This window comes from Diceros bicornis, chromosome 23 (genome assembly GCF_020826845.1).
Source record: "Diceros bicornis minor isolate mBicDic1 chromosome 23, mDicBic1.mat.cur, whole genome shotgun sequence".
In the NCBI taxonomy this organism is placed as follows: domain Eukaryota; kingdom Metazoa; phylum Chordata; class Mammalia; order Perissodactyla; family Rhinocerotidae; genus Diceros; species Diceros bicornis.
Window position 1 is genome coordinate 48,192,523 of NC_080762.1, and position 18,816 is coordinate 48,211,338.

The 18,816-nt window shown below is 40.0% G+C and overlaps 1 protein-coding gene across 1 annotated transcript; it reads right to left on the reverse strand.

The window, feature by feature from the left end:
* Positions 1–2,308: 2,308 nt before the first annotated feature.
* PRSS35 (serine protease 35) lies at positions 2,309–15,273 on the reverse strand. The gene is made up of 2 exons (XM_058566867.1): positions 14,976–15,273; positions 2,309–5,340 (listed from the first exon to the last, which is right to left on the reverse strand). Exon 2 carries the CDS (start codon positions 5,319–5,321, stop codon positions 4,080–4,082), a length of 1,242 nt encoding a protein of 413 aa, XP_058422850.1. The 5' UTR covers positions 5,322–5,340; positions 14,976–15,273; the 3' UTR covers positions 2,309–4,079.
* Positions 15,274–18,816: the final 3,543 nt, after the last annotated feature.

The following is an 18,816-nucleotide window of genomic DNA, read 5'->3' on the forward strand; positions in this document are numbered from 1 at the left end:
CAAACCAGCTCAGATTGGGATCACAGGTTACTTTGGCCACCATGCTCTAGGCAGTTGCACTAACTGGATCAAACTGCCCGTTATTAAATACAGAAAGGAGTAGACAGGGAATTTCCCTCCCTAGACTTTATCTATAAATAGAAAATAAAATCATTTGAGGGTGTGTTTCCCCCTTAGTTGAATGGTGAATCAATAAAGAATTGTGAATCTGTCTATACACTGACCCCATCTGATGAGAACATGATTTCACCATCAATTAGACTAAATCTCCTAAGTTTCTCCAAAGCTTATGATTTGGCCATTGAAGAAGGGGCAATTCTAGCTGGAAAAATCAGTTTATTAAAAAGATTCTTTTATTAATTAACTGGCGATGTTTTTAGTAAACCATCTCCAGTTTTTATAAAAAGCAGTTTTTATAAAAGTATTTTTTAAGCCTTGGCAGGTACTTTTTAAAATCAGTAGCCAAAATATATTTGTTATGGGGAAACCATATTAAAATTAATTATGCTATTTCCAGGCTATTTATATCTATAGATCCACATCCTTGCAATGCCAAATGCTTGTATTCCAATATTCTTAATTAATGACCACAGTTCATTTTTGATGAGAGCAAACACTTGATGTACTAGCATAAAGCCAAAGAATTATGAATACAGTAGTCCCCTCTTATCCACGGTTTTGCTTTCCGAGATTTCAGTTGCCCCCAGTCAACTGAGGTCCAAAAATAATGCTGTCACAATGCCTCATCATTCACCTCACTGCCACTCATCACGTAGGCATTGACGATCTCACATCATCACAAGAAGGATGAGTGCAGTACAATAGGATATTTTGAGAGAGAGAGGGACCACATTCACATAACTTTGATTACAGTATATTGTTATAATTGTTCTGTTTTATTATTAGTTATTGTTGTTAATCTCTCACTGTGCCTAATTTATAAATTAAACTTCGTCATAGGTATATATGTATAGGAAAAACCATAGTATATAAAGGGTTCAGTACTATCCATGGTTTCAGGCATCCACTGGGGATATTGGAAGGTATCCCCCATGGATAAGGGGGGACTAGGGTAATTGAATTTGTCAATGCTGGGATAAAATGCAAGATACAATATAATTTTTACAGTATGTAGCAAACTGAACTAATTTAAACTAAAACAATAAGTTATAGTCCTGAATTAATTTTAATAACTAAATAATATTTAAGTGGTGAAAGTTTTTTCGTATCACTGAACAACCAGTTGAATGGAATGCTATGGAGGGAAATTAAAATCTAAATTGTGGAGTTAAACTAGATGATCTTTACGGTCTCTTCTAATCCTGAGATTCTTTCTATGAAATAAGAATTTCAAAGAACTCTTTGATCTACAAATAAAAAGGGTAATGATTTGTCCAGAACGCTGATCTTGGTTATACGTACATTTAAATCTTTTTCAAAATCAACATTTGGGATTTAACGAAGAAGCACATCAAAAAGGAAAAAAATGTTAAGTCTTTTCTGCCCACACACTTATCCATTTGAGCAATCAATCAAGCAATAAAATGAAATATGTTCTTTGGGTAAAGAAAAAACCCACGGTCTTAAGTTTCAGTGGCTTTGTAAATAGTTATTTGAATACAACCATTGATAAGTTTCTCCAAGCAGTAAGTCAGTACAGTCCTTTGCACACAGTAGACATCATATGTGTGTGTGAGTATATTTGTTTAGCTAAGTGAATTCAATTTAATTTTCTATTTCAAACCTGTAAGCACAACAGAAAAAGTCTGTGAAGTTAAAACTTTCTGAGTAATGTAGTACATTTTGGTGATCATAAGGTCATATAAGATTCATGATTCTCTTGGAAAACAGAAGAGAATGAGAGAATCAAATAAACCTCTGCAAATAAATGAGCTAAATTTTATATTTTTGAAAAGTACAATGATTTTAAGGAAATTATGTATATTCAGCTTTTAACCTCAAACATCAATCTATTGACACTAAGCACATTAAATTACTCCGAAATTACTCAAATCTCTGAAATTATTTTCTAAGAATCTAAGATGAAGATTACGTGTGTGTGTTTGCAAGCGTGTAAGTGTGCAAAATTCACCTTGAAACGTCTTTAGTTACCGTGATCATATAGATATTTCCCCAGAAAAGATCTGATCAAAATTTTTGAGTCAATAGCACCAATGATAACATGCTACTCAGTGAAATGTGTTTAGAATTAAATATAATCATTTAAAATAAGCGACAGTTAATTTAATCCTTGCTGAAACCCTGTATATAAAACATATATACAGATACAGTAAGAGTTACACTTTTTTAAATTTTTTATTGAATGATTTTTAACAGATTCACATTATAAAAGAATGTACACATATTGAATTTCAGCTATTTTGGATACTACTTACAAAATCGCCTTTTATTATAAAGCAATCAAATATTCCTTTGCATACTAGTCAAGGGTATAACTTCTCATTCTTAAAAAAATAATGACAGATAAAATAAATTTGAACTCAGGCAGAATCAATGATTTGGGTGTGTCATGAGAGAAGAGAATGTGTACCCTAGAAACTGCCAGGAAGAACAGACCAGAAATTAGGCCCTCAATTCCTGAATTTGTGGTGCACTCTATTACAAATCACTAAAACCCTTTAAACATAATGGCTTGAACCCCTTTTACAACCCTTCAGCAAATATTTGTTCATTCGAGAAACACCTATTGAGTGCCTACTCTGTATTTTGCCCCTGGGCAGCCGCTGAACCTTGTTTGCCATGGCTGCCATGATGGCCAGAGTGACGGTCCAGACTGGGTCCCTAAGGACAATAATCAGAACCTTCTTTTAGAAATTATATTTGTAAATTCTATTCATTTTTAAGAAAGCACATATCTAAAATTACTAGTCAGAGAATTGTTCAAAATAATATGCCTATGGGCCTATGAAGAAAGCTGAATTTTGTCAAGGGGGAGAATGGACTTCTCTTGAGGGCTGGCCGGGTGGTATAGTGGTTAAGTTGTGGCATAGTGGTTAAGTTCGCAGGCTCCACTTCATCGGCCTGGGGTTCACGGGTTCGGATCCTGGGCAGAGACCCGCACACTGATTATCAAGCCATGCTGTGGTGGTGTCCCACATACAAAGTAGAGGAAGATTGGCACATATGTTAGCTCAGGGCCACTCTTCCTCACCAAAAAGAACAGGCCTTCTCTTGAAAAAGATTATGGAATTCTCTGTCTAAAACTATGACACTTCATACAGAGGAGAATGTATAGCATAAAATGAAATGGCTTTCAATATGTGATCATTCGTAACTTTGAACTGTCTTCCCTATACATACCTGAAAAGTCCATGTTCTGAATACTAGTTAAATAAAAACTTAAGATCTTAAAATGTCTCAGCTTCCCTGTTTTTAAACTAGATTTATTTTATAGAACAAAGTATTTCTCCTATTTTTAAATAATACTTCAGTTGATATTTTTTAAAACAGTAAAATAGTTGATAGTTTTGTTTATAAAGCTTGCCGTTCCTTGTAATTCTTAAAAAAAAAACTACTAAAATTTCTCAGACCCAACAGAAAACAATATAAACACGGAGGGCATGAGCTGAAGGGGTCCATCTCACAGTAATATAATGTGTGCTGTGAATTTCTGTCTCTAACCTGATTCTAATCTGTTACTGTTTACATCTGTATATGCAGTTTCACAGTTAATATGCAACCGGCCTTCTATTAGATTCTTCTTAGAGTAGGACCCTGAGACTAAGTCCATTAAGAAATCACATATTATTTATACCAGCTTTCAGTTTTAAAGAGTGTCTAATTTTTAAGAAAACAGAAAAAAACAAAAATTTTCCCACAAATGAAACATCATCTTGTAAAGAAGAATATATACTAGTGCCCATCTAGTTTCAATATCTGTTCCTAAACATTTTTTAAATGCATGAAAATCTAATTTTGAAAAAGTAACTTTATAAAAATGTTGAAATGCTATTGACAGGGTTCAAGTCCAGGCATCACCTATGAAGTGATCTTGCTACAATAAGCAGCACGGGTTTTCTGCGCGATTTAGATCTCCACGCCCCGGGGGCGGGCTCCCGTCAGCCGTAAGCGCAGTGGGCGTCGTCTCCGCGCATCCAGAGGCAGATCTGGGCGTACTTGAGCGGAGTGATGCGCACCGCCACGTTGTAGTCCTTCTGAACGCCGTGGACATCCACCCACTGGTGGCCTGAATAGACCGCAATGATTTTGCGCTTCCAGTTCTTTTTGTCTGGCTCTTTCAGACGCAGATAGACCCCGGAGCCAGTGGAGCCCGACTCAGCATCGCAGTATTGATAGAGGAGATCACTGGATTCATCGGACACGCTACAAAACCTGTAGACTAACTGATCGGCCCTGTCATGATCAAATCCCGAGAAGTGGATCATCCCGCCGGGCAGCTTCTTGAGGGTTGGACTGATGCCTAGTTCCATGTATTTCTTTTTGTGGGCGCGCTTCAGCTCCAGAAGAGCGTAGTCATAGTCCAAGGCGGCGTCTCCGCTCCCTCCTGTAGCCCAGCCTTTGGGAATGTGGGTATTCTTGACCCGGGTCCACTGGAAGGAGGGCCTCCCCTCAGCGACTCGCCCACGCCGACCAGATTCCTTCCTTCTTCTCCCAGCCTTGGCTCTCTCCTTCAGATTCTCTTTGCTACCTTCTCTTTCGTCACCACCATTCTCTTCTCTCCTGCTCCTCCTAGAACCCCTACGTTTCCTGCCACCACCTTTATTTCTCATCTTCAACAGCCCTACCCTGAGCTTTTTACTCCCCTTGACGTAGTCCTTTCCATCGTGGACGCAGTGGGCAGCAGTTAGAACGTGCCTGGGGGAAATGAGGATGCCGCTGCAGCCCGTGGAGAGCTTCACGGCTGTGCTGAAGGGGAAATTGGTTAAGAATCTTTTGTCCAAGATGCTGAACCTGCTGTCTGTGCCATACACCTGTCTCTTTCTCCTAACTGATGCTCCTTTTGTGGTGATATTTAGAGTTGGCTCAAGGACCAAACCTTGAACTTTCACTCTGGTCAAGGTTCGGGTGCCGTTCTCAAAGACAGTTTCGTATGAAAGAGAATCTTCCAGTTCAGAAAGGCTGGGAGCTGGGAGTTCATTCTGGCATTCGATGCCACACACTCTATTTAACTCCATCTTAGCATCTGCCTCAAAGGTGGGGCTGGTGAGATGGAAAGTCCTCTCACTGACAAGCCGGGGTATTTTTCTCGAGTGCCACATAAAATCCTGTTCCGTTTCAGATCCATCAATGAGGGTCCACCCGAGGATGAAAAATATCAACCAAAACAGCATATTTTCCATTTTGTTCTTCTATTTTGTCCTTAAAAATAGAAAAGAAAGAGAAGCTTTACAATGTTGTGGTTTTTTTAAAAATATGTTACTTATCCTTTTCATTGAGGCTTTGGATCCTGATGTACCTTCACCACAAATAGGAGCCCTTATTTCACTCTATTTAGATTTTACTGAGATTAGACACCCTGCTAAGTAGGCTCATACAGATTTCCAAAATCAGTAAATTGGTTTTTACCCAGCCTTTCCTCCACCAACCCTAACCTACCTCCCACCCCCAACCCCACACCCTCCATCTCCACCTCTCCCTCCCCAGACAGCCCAATGCATGGGAGCGTAGGATGGGGGTTGCTAACTGGGGTAGTCTATTGCCTAAGCCCCAGTCCCTTCCTTCCTAGGTCTCCTACAACCTTATTTCCAGATGACTTAGAAACAAAGATAGCAGCAGATGTCCTGACTTTCCCTGCACTTAGCTCCTTAAAATCCGAGCTCCATAAATTCCCATCTCTAAAGTGTAAATGCACAGCACAGAGCTCAAAACACATTCACTGGAATACAGTGAATTTCCCTGAACCATGGTTTGCAGACCAAGCTGATCGACGGCACAATTGAAATCACTGGATAATATTCTAAAAGCAGTAGAGGTTTTAGAAATAAATAAGTGGGTTCATCACTATTGGCCCACTTGTTTTTTACAAGTAGAACCCCTTACCATAAAGGAAATATACAACACAGACCATTTATGCTAAAGTAAGAAAAATATACCCTGCACTTTTTTTTTTAACAAAGTTGTGCTTGGAACTACCATCTAAGCAAAGCAACATACAAAAGTGCATCACAGTGGGATTTTACTGTATATTAAAATTAGTTGTAAGAAGTTAGGGAGCACAGGCTATGATTCTGAATTTGCCACTTGGGGGAACATGATCATGATTAAATATAGTCCCTTTCATCATGGGTCTCACCATCTAAGGGCGAGGGTAAGGGGAAGTGGTAGAACTCTTTGGAGCAGCAATTTTGAAATTTAGAAGCTATGCTCCAAGTTGTTTTTAACTAATAGCTAAAATATAAACGCTTAGCAAATGATTTGCACTTTGCATAAAGCAGAGGCAATTCAAGGTTAGATTATTCCTACAATATTTTCACTCTCCATGCTTTCTGATAAGCTTTTTTGCACAGAAAACAAAGCTAACGAAGAATGTTAGGAATGCCCACAACCCAAGGCACACCCATTGGATCCTGTGCACTGGACCAAAAAGTGAAAGCTGTCTCTGACGCAGAGTTGAATATGGGCATCTCCTAGTACAACAGAATTCACTTTGCTATATACAAGTACAGAATTTTATTAACAAACTAATATTCTTTTGATAAAACAAAAATGCATACTACATTAACCTCTTTCTTGTTTAAACATGATATATTCACCAAAACATGACATAATTAATTGGAATCATCATATATTTGAACAGATTAAGCAAATTTATAATAATCTTTACTATAACTTGGCATCAGCAAAATTAGATAATTTTGAAACTTCCATTTTTTCATCTGCTCACACTTGAATGCCGAGTAATGGTGATTCTGGTTAATATTAGACCGTATTGTTTGCTGAATAGCTTGTAATTTGTTTTATTTTGGAGACACGGCATTCATCTCCAAGAATGATGGACATTGTCCAAAAATCAATAAAGAATATACTTCAGAAAAAATCCACACTCATGTCACAATATTTTCTAATCATTACCATGGCGAATTTGTACTGGCGAAATATACTGTTTTATACAAAACAGTAATTATATTGGTAATGACTTTCTTGAGCCACTCAGTATTTTCTTTATCTTCTGCAATTTTCATAATGAGCATTTCATCATTTATTTAATTGGATTGTAGTGAAAAAGGCTAACATTTCAGTAACTCTACTGAGACCTTGAAATCCTTTTTAACTGGGTAGGTCCCAAGATGAAAAATTATGTCTTTGCCTAAAAAAAAAAAAGCCAAAATCGGAGTTATTTGCTGCCTCTTAGCTTATTAACAGAGTAAAATAGATGATTAAAAAAAGATATATTCATATCTTTTATCTACTTGATTCTTAGCAAAATTTCAATCAAAGGAGTTTTTTGGTGTGGGAAAACAAATTTTTAAAAATTGATTTTTCATTTAGCCCTTTATGACAACAGCTGTTCATTGTGTACTTCATATATGATTACATCAAAGACTGAAATCAGCCAAATATCCACATTGAGAAATACATAGAATCCCTCTGTACATTTTAACATTTGATACTAATGATCTGTGGAGTAATAAATGTGTGAAAGTCATTCCTAGGCAAAATAGAGGATGTCTAAATCATGGTACTGTAGTATTGCTTCCCTAGTTAGGTTTTATTTTTTTCAGTACTATTTAATTTAGTCTTGCAACTTTTTACCTAGTTAGGGATTAGAAAGGCAGAATGCAAATATAAAATAACTGAAAAGATGATCTTTTACTATACAAACACTAAACTGGAATATGGGTCTCAAATATAGAAGTTCCCCCACTCTTTATCAAATAAAACATGCACCCTGTGCCATAATTCCATAGGCAGACTTTTAAGAAAGCCCCAGGTAATGGTTAATTTATGTGTCAACTACACTGGGCCACAAGGTGCCCAGATATTTGGTCAAACATTATTCTGGGTGTATCTAGGAGTGTGTTTTTGGATGAGATTAACATTTGAATTGGTAGACTAAGTAAAGCAGATTGCCCTCCCTAGTGTGGGTGGGGCTCATCCAATCAGTTGAAGGGTCTGAACAGAACAAAAAGGCTGACCCTCCTGTGAGTTATGGGGAACTTCTCCTCCCTGACTGCTTGGAGCTGGGACATTGGTTTTTTTCCTGACTTTGAATTCAAAATGAAACATGAACAACTCAAAAGAATATCAGTTTGTTAATAAAGTTTGGTACTTGCGTATGGCCAAATAAATTCTGTCATATGAGGGTATGCCCAGATTGTAGTCCCCAGACCAAAAGCATCAGCATCACCTGGGAACTTGTGAAAAATGCTCATTCTCAGGGCCAACCCTAGACCTACTGTCAGAACTCTCCAGGAGAGGGTGGGTTCCCAGCTACCTATGTTTTAACCAGCCCTCCAGGCAATTCTGACGGTACACTTTGAGAACCAGTGCAGCAGCCAAGGCCCTGGTGCAGCAGCCTGAGCAGCACTTGAGCAGTCTTTCTAGGGATGATTGCTCAACTGGGTTTCAAATGACATCTACTTCATCTTTGTGGACAAAGTACATTTACTCTGAACTTTGCTCTTTTACTGTGTTAGCAACTGCTAATATCAAATGGCTCAGCAATTTAATAAAGAACAAATATAACTTACTTTGATATAAGTGATTTATTAATATGTCTGAAAAGATTCAAATTCAGTAGGCTTGTCCGTAATGCCTCCAACAGCTGATGCTACAGATGATGCAGTGCCCTCAGTTCACCAGCCCTGTCCAGCACCCTTGGCGGGAGCTCTGTTGCAGGACACCACAGGAATAAAGGCCATGCCACATCTATCCTTGGGCAGGGGAAAGGCAGAGCCTGTAATATGGCCTCAAATCACAGTAATAAGAGGACAGGAATTTAGTTAGCCTAATTTGGTCTGTAATTTAAAATTGGACAAATGTTTCAGCACACTTTCTTTTGGAAAAACCAAGTTTGCCCTGTGGTAGAATGTTGATGTCGTGTAAATGACAGCTCTTACCAATAGAGCAATCCACGGTTCAGTGGCTATGTCTACATGTGCCCGTCATCCAAAAGCACCAACTCACTGATCTAAAGAGACACAGTCCCGATTGGCGACAAAGCTATAATATTTTGAAAGCTTTGATGTCTCTTGCCTTCCCTCATCCTCCTCCTTTTTCCTGTCTTCCATAATAATGATGACCTTCACTGTCACTTTCCAGATGGCTTGGATATGGGGCTTCAGATTCCAATTTTGGTTAATGAAAGTGAGGTGGCAGTCCTCGCTCTCCACCGTGAGTCAGCGTACACATAGTTGACTGTGGGTTGCATGATGGAGACCAACAGAGTGGAAGGGAGTTAGGGAGGAAGCAAGAATTCAGGATATGGAGATGAACTTTCACTGATGGAGCAGATACTATTCGACATTGGTACCTGGTCTATCTTGATAGAAATGACTACACATAACTACAAGAGATGACTTACTATTACTCTTTTTTTATTTGTTTGCTTATGCTCTCTTAGGAATGTCATTGCTGATAGTGTTTGGACTATTTGAGTATCTACACCAGCACAGTGGTTACGACTGGAGACCAAGGAGTGAGAAGACTTGGGCTAAGTCTCATCTTGACCACTTATTAGGCATATGCATTTAGACAGTTCACTAGGCTCAGTTAAGGTTCACTTTCCTCATCTACAAAGTGGGGATAATAGTAATGTCTACTGCATAACATAATTGTGGGGATAAAATGGGATGATATCTGCAAAGAATCACCACTGAGCCCAAAGCATAGTCAGCAGTCAATAATCGGTTCCTTTATAATTACTATTCTACCTTAATGGGTGAATTAATATCACTTTAAATAAAGCCAAAGTTATAGCACTTTTAGTTTTCTAACAAGTCAATTTTACAGCAAATATTTTTATTTCAGGATGGTTTCCCACACACTCCCAAAAACTCCCTTTATTCTTAGTTGTATTTTGTTTGCTTTGTTCAAGGACAGCTTCACTTTAGAGACTTCCCAAATGAATGCTTTCCTAATTACTCATTTCTACGAATATCTGTGGCTCTGTAATACATATTTCTGGTTGCTATTAAACTTAAGTGTGATTAAACATTACCCAGCCACAGAACACTCAATTGCATTTCCTGCATCTTATTTATAGCCAGGATCTACATTAGGAATTCTGGAACTGAATCAGTCTAAAAAGAAAGAGAGTCTATGTCAAAATAATTACTCTGAGGGAGCAATTTACAGCAAAAGAAAGACCCGACTTTTTGAGTGAGTCTATCTGGAGTGTATAGAATTTTACTATGGCATGACATAATTATATTCTAAGGCTCAGTTTCTCTTTTGCTGTTTGGTTTTTTACCCTGAGAAGTTTATAGTTTAGCTTAGGTAGGGCAGGTGGGCTAATGGAAGATTTGATGATTGTTCACTATATTAAATGTTTTGAATGAACTGTATTTCTTGTATATGAAAATGAGGATGCTGATTTCTCATGAAGGATCTGCCCTGCACTGTTCTCCCTCACCTGGTGGTAGATTCACACTTAGGCCTTTCTTTGCATCTGGTCCCTTGTAATGTATAGTCAGGCAGTTGTCCAAATTCACGTGTGTAGTATGCTGCCACGGAACATAATTTTGCCTTAACCTTTCCAACATTTCCAGAGGGGCTGGTGTGGGTCAGGGACTGCTTAGTCAGATCAGTGACCTTGTAGGGCCAATACCCACTTCTACCTCAATGTATATGTTAGGACACACCAATGATCGCATAACCGCTTTCTACAACTTGCTATCCTGTATTTAGCCATCCACCATCTGCCCCTCCAACCTCACTGCCTACATTTACACACACACACAAACATGAAAATACGCGCCAGCCATCTTCCTCCTCCACCTGCTCGGTAAAGATTGACACACAACAGGGAGACACTGTGGAATGGCCCAGCTATTCTAATAACTGCAGAGAGGAGCGCAGGCTTAGGCAAAAAGCCACAGCAGGAGCAGGGGAGCATTACTAGTCAGAGTAAACAGATGTAAAGTGAGCATTAAATGGATTAGGTTTTGGAGAACACCTGTAAAAACTTTAATAGTCACTTTCACAAATTCGGAGCAGATGCAGAGGAGAGTAGGCATTTTATAACGTTCAATTCCTGGCCCACGTTAGGCCCTCAGCGAATGTTAGTCACTGACTGGGGGATTGAGTGGGGACAGTATTTAAGATAAAAGGTGTCTGGGGTCACAATGACGAGAAAATAACAGTGTTAGTGACGGAATGAAGATGGGGAGCAGGAACTGGGGTGTTTCAGTGATTGTGGAGGCAGTGGCCTTGAAGCCAAAACTTAAGGACACTTGCGACTTAGCTGTGCGACTTTGTGAAGGTTACTCAATCTCTCCAAACACTATTTTCCACATCTGTTAAATAGGGATAATATTTTTGAGTATTTTTGTGAGAAAATAATATGATATATAAGCACAATGATCAGATCACAGGAAGCACGCAAAAAACGGCAGCAATTATTACTATCAAACAATACGAGTCAAAACATTGGTAGATATTTATAAGGGACTTCATACCCCTCTAACGGCTGTGTACCTCATTGTTTATGCCAAATAATGGCTCCCAAAGAGAGCCACATCCTAATCCCCAGAACCTGTGAATACGTTCCTTACCTGGTAAAATGAGACTTTGAAAATGTGATTAAAGGTTTTAAGATGAGGAGATTAGTTCTTATTATCTAGGTGAGCCCAATGTAATCCTTATAAGGGGTCCTTACAAGAAGGCAGGAGGGTCAAGAGTGGGAAGGAGCTGTGAAGTGGGAGGCAGAGGTCAGAGTGACGTGGGGCTACAAGCCACAGACTGCAGGTAGCCTCTAGAGCCTGAAACAGGCAAGGAAACAGATTCTGTCCTAGAACGCCCAGAAGGAATGCAACCCTGCTGACCCACTTTAGACTTCTGGCCCCCAGAACTTAAGTCACTGAGTTTTTAGTAATTTGCTACAGCAGCAATGGGAAATGAATACACTTATGAAGGTAAGAATCTAGTTTTTAAAACTGCCTGCCCTGGATGCTTAGAAAGAAAGAAGTAATACGGAGTGGTATAAAGTGGAAAAGAATGTTTGGTTCAGAGACTTAAACATAAATGAAAGTTTTCATTTTAAGGAAAATTATACATGCATGCAATTTTAGAACTAAAAACAGAAGATCATGATAAATCTTTATGGCAGCATGGAGCAGTACTGCTAGAGAGAAACGAGAACTGGAACAGGGTAGATGAAGGTATTTGTTTATTCCATAAATACAGAGTGCTTCCTATGCTATGCATCAGTTCAAAGCTTCCTTCCTTGTTTAAGAATCTCTGTGATAGCCCTCCTTAGCTACTGAGACTTGGACTAGAACATTTCTAAATCTTTCAGCTCTAAAATCCTAAATTAAACCACAAACAAGAAAACACAAGTAGCTTACTCATCAATGATCTGCAAGCAGCTTCAATTCCTAGTCCTCCTGGGTAGGAACTTGCCTGCTATCGATACTGCTACCACTAGATGGCACAGCTAGCCTGGTGATGGCAAATCTAAGGGCCAGCATTTAAACTGTTTACATTCACTGAGCTATGAAATAGAATTTATTTTAAAAGTATGCAGGATTTAGCAGGGGGAGACGTCTAACTGGTCAATGCTATACTAAATGGTTGTCACATATGGAATTTGTCACATTTCGAAAACCCACCTTCAGGCCACAGAGCCCATCCTGATGAACTGAGGGCTGATAATGGTGTCTACAGCCAGACAGCTTTCTGGCAGGTGGCTCTCCAACAACCATTGTGGTGCCAGCAGACTTCCACTCTGACCTACAGCACTGCTAAATGGTCTCTCAAGTGCTCTGCAATTCATTTCAACACTAAGGAAAATCTTCAACCTGCCAAATATTTCACATATGTTTATGAAATATTTTATAATCCATTACTAAAGGGTAAGGTCTCCACTGGTTCTAGGCTGAAAATAAATGGCGAGAAAGTTCATTGACAATGTGCCAATTTCTATGCAAAATATCATACCATAGCACTATTTTCAAGTTTAGTTTCAGGAATGGAGACAAAGGCATGTCTGCTTAAAGAGTTTGGCAGTACTTGAGGGAAAGGAAGATGGTCGAGTTACACAGTTGATTATTTTACAGTAACCCACAACTTCTGTTTCTCATCACAATAAAAAATAAAACCCCCCTTTGTTTTTTAGCTATTTTCCGGGACATGTACATTTCAATTTACGCAATGGATATGGTGGGTGTAAATCAAATTTGGGGTGAATATATTTCACCCAAGGGGTGCTAAGAGAGCCCCCAGGGAACCTCTGCTGGCGCTCATACACTGACCTAGAAAGTGCACAGCATATGGCTCCTGACTTATTTTTATATCTTGCAAGTTGGCCTTTGAAAGCAAAGATCTGTAAATATATTAGGTTTGCTGCTTTTCAGACTTTAAAGCATCTTATGATCACAATATTTTTAGCTAATCATACCTCAGCTTAACCTATTGGAAGCTGAAAAATAATGTAGTTAAGCAAAGTTATAAAATAATAACTGTGAACCACTAACTTGACTTTGCTGTTTCCTAACTTCTCAATCGCAGATTTCTCATCTGCAAAGTTAACTCAGTGCTAGGTGAGGTAACTTCAGCCTCCAAAATTCTAAGTCGGATCCTAACTCTTAAAATACAATGTGCTTGCCTTGGATATTTGCACATTGAGTAGACAAAGATAAATAATTTACTCAATAGGGAAAATTAATTCATATTAGCAATTGTTTATTTTAACATATAATGAGGACATACTATGTACCAAGCACATAAGCTAAACAATCTCACATTTAAAAACATGTAAAAGATTCTTAAAAGCGTACAGGTTTCTGAGCTGTCTGGAGGGAAAGCAGGGCGAGTCCAGTCTCTCTCCACACTAAAGGAGCTCCTCTAATATTTCCTAATAAAACCCCATATGAGGCTTGGCCACTACTTTCCAGCCTAGATGTCTTATTTGGTTGGAATTTTAATATTCTCTATTCTAAATTATAAACCAGATCTAAGCATAATTTTCCAAGCAGCAAAATATTACTCTTACAATCCTCTGTGGAGACAAATGTACTTAGGATAAAATGAGAATTAATTCAGAAGGGAGCAGGGTTCATAAAAGGGGAAAAAACACCTAGCTAGAACAGGCAGCTTCTTTTCAAATCGATGAGCAGGTTAAAGGGTCAGAGGAATTAGGCGGGAGTGTTTCTACAATTTTTCAAAACCTTTATTATAGAAAATAGTAGTAGTATAGAAAATAGAAAGTAGAGGGAAAAGTAAAGAGAAAGTATAAGCCCCATATGCCCATTACCCAGCTTCAACAATTACCACTATTTTGCCAATCTTGTGACATCTATCGCCTCCCCTTTTTTTTTGCTAGAGAATTTTAAAGCAAGTCCAAGACTTTTCCATTTCTTTTCATCTTCTCATTCTAAACATGTTTTCCACTCTCCTTTTGCTGACCTGTGCAGCTAAGCTGATGAGAGAGAGAGGGAGAGAAAGAGATTGACTGAGATTTCAGCTTTCATAGCAACACTGTCAAAGAGGCTTTCAACCAGAGTAGACTTTCCAGGAATGCGTTTTACACCTTTTTCAATGGCATCTGTTAATAATCATAAAAATAAAGAAGGTCCCCTCTGGTACTGCTTAAGAAGAAAGAATTCCATTTATATTCCAATGCAAACACTGTTACTGTTAATATTCAACTGTGCAGACGCCGCACGCGGAACTGCCTGTTGAAGAGCAGTTTCTTTGAGGACTTAAAGTGCTAAGTTTGATCCCCATCTTCAGAGCCCTTCAAAGAAGCTCTCCTCCGGTGGGTCCTGCCTTTCTCAGGGCAACTTCTAAGTAAGTTCTAGGGTCTCGCCCCGTCCGGGGGGCTCCCTCCTTACCCGAGAAGCTTATTCGGTCCCCGAGGGCGCCGCGCCGCTGGAATCCCAGGGCCCGCAGGCAGTCCCCCAGGCCGGCGAGGGGGCGCGGGCGGGGCGCTGCTGCACGAGCCTCGCGGACAGCCCGAGCCCGGGGCCGCCCCGCCACCGCCGCGCCGGTCAGCACCGCCCGGAGCTCGCGGCGGAGACGGCGGAGGACACGAGAGCCGAGCCCAGCGCCGCGGCGGGAGGTGGGAGGGGAAAGGGGGCGATGACGCCGGCGGACGCGGGGGAGGCGAGGGGGCGAGGGGGGCGAGTGGAGAGGAGGAAGGACCCGGGATGCGGGGGGGGACGGGGGTTTCTTTGGCAGTGCGGAGCAGACCCGGCAGCCTCTCACCCCAGCATCTCTGTCCCGAGTGAATTAACCATTAGGGAAAATCACGAGTGGATTCACAGGAGGTGTCTGTCCCGTGACAGGCTGCATCCCTGAGATCATCTAAGAACACACTCGGACATGGGGGAGGGGAGATGGCGGGCGCGAGCTCTTCGAGTCCCATTCCCCGGGGCAAGGTTTAGACCTCAGCCATCCAGAAGAACCAGACCCGCTCCCAAGCCAGTCTGTATCGACGTCCTCGCTTCCCGGGAAGTATTCCCCAAGGGCAAGCTCGACTTGTCTCAGCGCCGAGCGAGGGCCGCCGCCAGCCCCAGGTCCCCGCAGGCGCCCGCACCCGACCCGAGGACCCGCGCCGGGGCTGGGCTGCGGGGCACCCTGTGAGCACCCTGTGCCGCCTCCAGGGGGCGCGCGTCCGTTTCCTTCTGTCCGGAGAAGGCTAGTCTGGGCTTTTTCTCTTTCAGCGAGTGTCCTTTAAAATCCTTGCGCTCCCCAGTCCCAGCAGCATTTTATCCTCATCCTTTCTCACTCTCTTTTATTCTCCTCCTCAGGAGAGGTGCTCCTTCAGGGTGAGGGCCCTATGCAGAAGGGAACCTCATTGCTTCAACATCTAACTGAACTTCTACTGGGGGCAGGTCTAGGGCCAGATGCGCTGATACCATGGGTACAGAAACTCGGTCCTGGCCCTCAAGGCAGGGAGGTCAGGTAAGTGTACAAGTGTTTATAACACAAGGTCTTAGCATGTCCCGTAACACTTGGCTCATTAGTGAGTTACTGCAGTTCTCAAATTTCTATGTATTTTTTAACAGAATGAGATCAGAACATATATACAGTTTTATTTCTTGTTTATTTCACTTAGCATTTTCATATATGCACTTACCCATATAATTAAAATTTGTTAATTTTTATCTGGTATCATTTGTTCTGAAGCTCTTTTTGTCGCTAATTAGATCATAATCTTCATATGCATCTTTGAATCACCACCCTCTACCACAGGGCCTGGCGTTTAATGGGTGCTGACTCTGTGTTGAACTGAAAAAGTTTGTCAGTGAAATGGAGTGTGAGGAAGTCATAGAGAAAGCCCAGAACTCAGAGTAAATCCTGTCTGACACTAAATAGCTGTGCCCTGGGCCTCAGCTTCTTTGCCTCTAAATTAAGAAGGTTGGACTGGGTCCCAGCTCTGTAGCTGAGGGGTTCAAGTTCCACGTACTCTGCTTTGGCGACCCGGGATTCACAGGTTCGGGTACCCAACAGGAACCTACTCTGCTCACTAGCCATGCTGTGATGGTGACCCACACATAAAGTAGAGGAAGATTGGCACAGATGTTAGCTCAGAGTGAATCTTCCTCAGCCAAAAAAAGATTGGACTGGAGGAGTTCTACAATCTGTACTTCTCAAACAGTTTTGGGATTCTAACACTGTGTAAATCCAGAAGGATTTAGTATGGACCCAGGTCTGATTCCTTTACTTCAGTCAGCACCCCTCACTGACATCACATAAAGCCGACTTCAAATGCTCTCACATTTTCAGGGTCCCCTTCCTGAGCCTCTTCCCAAGGCTTACCCCTTTTTTCCCCAGTTTTATTGACGTATAACCTTGTGTAAGTTTAAGGTATACAATGTGATGATTTGATACATGTATATATTGCAAAATGTTTACCATAATAAGGTTACTTAACACATCCTTTACCTCACATACTCACCATTTTGTTGTTGTTATAGTGAGAACATTAAAGCTCTACTATCATAGGAACTTTCAAGATCATAGTACAGTATTATTAACTATAGTCACCATGCTGTACATTGATTGGATACCTGAAACTTATTCATCTTATAACTGAAAATTTGTACCTTTTGACCAATATCTCACCATTTGCCCCACCCCTCAGCCTTTGACAACCTCCATGCTACTCTGTTTCTATGAGTTTGATGTTTTTAGATTCCACAAATAAGTGAGATCACACAGTATTTGTCTTTCTCTGAGTTATTTCACTTAGCATAATGTTCTCAAGATCCATCCATGTTGTCTCAAATGCAGGAGTTCCTTCCTTTTTTATGGCTGAATCTATCTATCTATCTTATCCATTCATCCATCAATGGACACTTAGGTTGTTTCCAAGTCTTGGCTATTGTTAATAATGCTGCAGTGAATGTGGGTGTGCAGATATCTCTTCAAAATCATGATTTCATCTTCTTCAGATACATACCCAGAAGTGCAATTGCTGGATCATATGATAGGTCTATTTTTAATTTTTAGAGGGACTTTGATACTGTTTTCTATAGTGGCTGCACCAATTTATATTGCTACCAAAAGTATACCAGAGTTCCCTTTTCTCCACATCCTCACCAGCGTTTGTCATCTTGTATCTTTTTTCATAATAGCCATTCTAACAGGTGTGAGATGATATCTCATTGTGGTTTTGATTTGCATTTCCCTGATGATTAGTGATGTTGAGTACCTTTTCATGTACCTGTTGGCCATCTGTATGTCTTCTTAGGAAAAATATCTATTCAGATCCTCTGCCAGTTTTTTAATCCGATTATTTATTTTTTTGCTATTGAGTTGTATGAGTTCTTTCTATATTTTGGATATTAATCCCTTATCAGATATATGGTTTGCAAATGTTTTCTCCCATTCTGTAGGTTGCCTTTTCATTTTGTTGATGATTTCCTTTGCTGTGCAGAAGCTTTTAGTTTGATGTAGTTCCACTTGTTTATATTTGCTTTTGTTGCTTGTGCTTTTGGTGTCAAATCCAAAAAATCATTGCCAAGATCAATGTCAAGTAGCTTTTTCTCTGTGTTTTCATCTAGGAGTTTTATGTTTTCAGTTCTTACATTTAAGTCTTTAATCTATTTTGTGTTAACTTTTGTGAGTAGTGTAAGATAGAGGTGCAATTTCATTCTTTTGCATGTGGATATCCAGTTTTCCCAGCACCACTGGTTGAAGAGACTATCCTTTCCCCATTGAGTATTCTTGGCTCAGTTGTCAAATATTGGTTGACTATATATGTATGGGTTTATTTCTGGGCTCTTAATTCTGTTCTGTTGGTATATGTGTCTGTTTTTATGCCAGCATCATACTGTTTTGATTACTATAGCTTTGTAGTGAAGTTTGAAAACAGGAGGTATGATGTCTCCAGCTTTGTTCTTTCTCAAGATTGTTCTGGCTATTTGGCTTTTTTTTTTGTGGTTCCTCCGAATTTTAGGATTGTTTTTTCTATTTCTGTGAAAAATGCCATTGGGATATTCATAGGGATTGTATTGAATCTATAGATGGCTTTGGGTAGTATGGACATTTTAACAGTATTAGCTCTTCTGATCCATGAACATGGGATATCTTTCCATTTATTTTTGTCAACTTCAATTTCTTTCCTCAATGTCTTATAGGTTTCGGTACATAGGTATTTAACTTAATTGGTTAAATTTATTCCTAAGTATTTTATTGTTTTTGAGGTTACTGTAAATAAGATTGTTT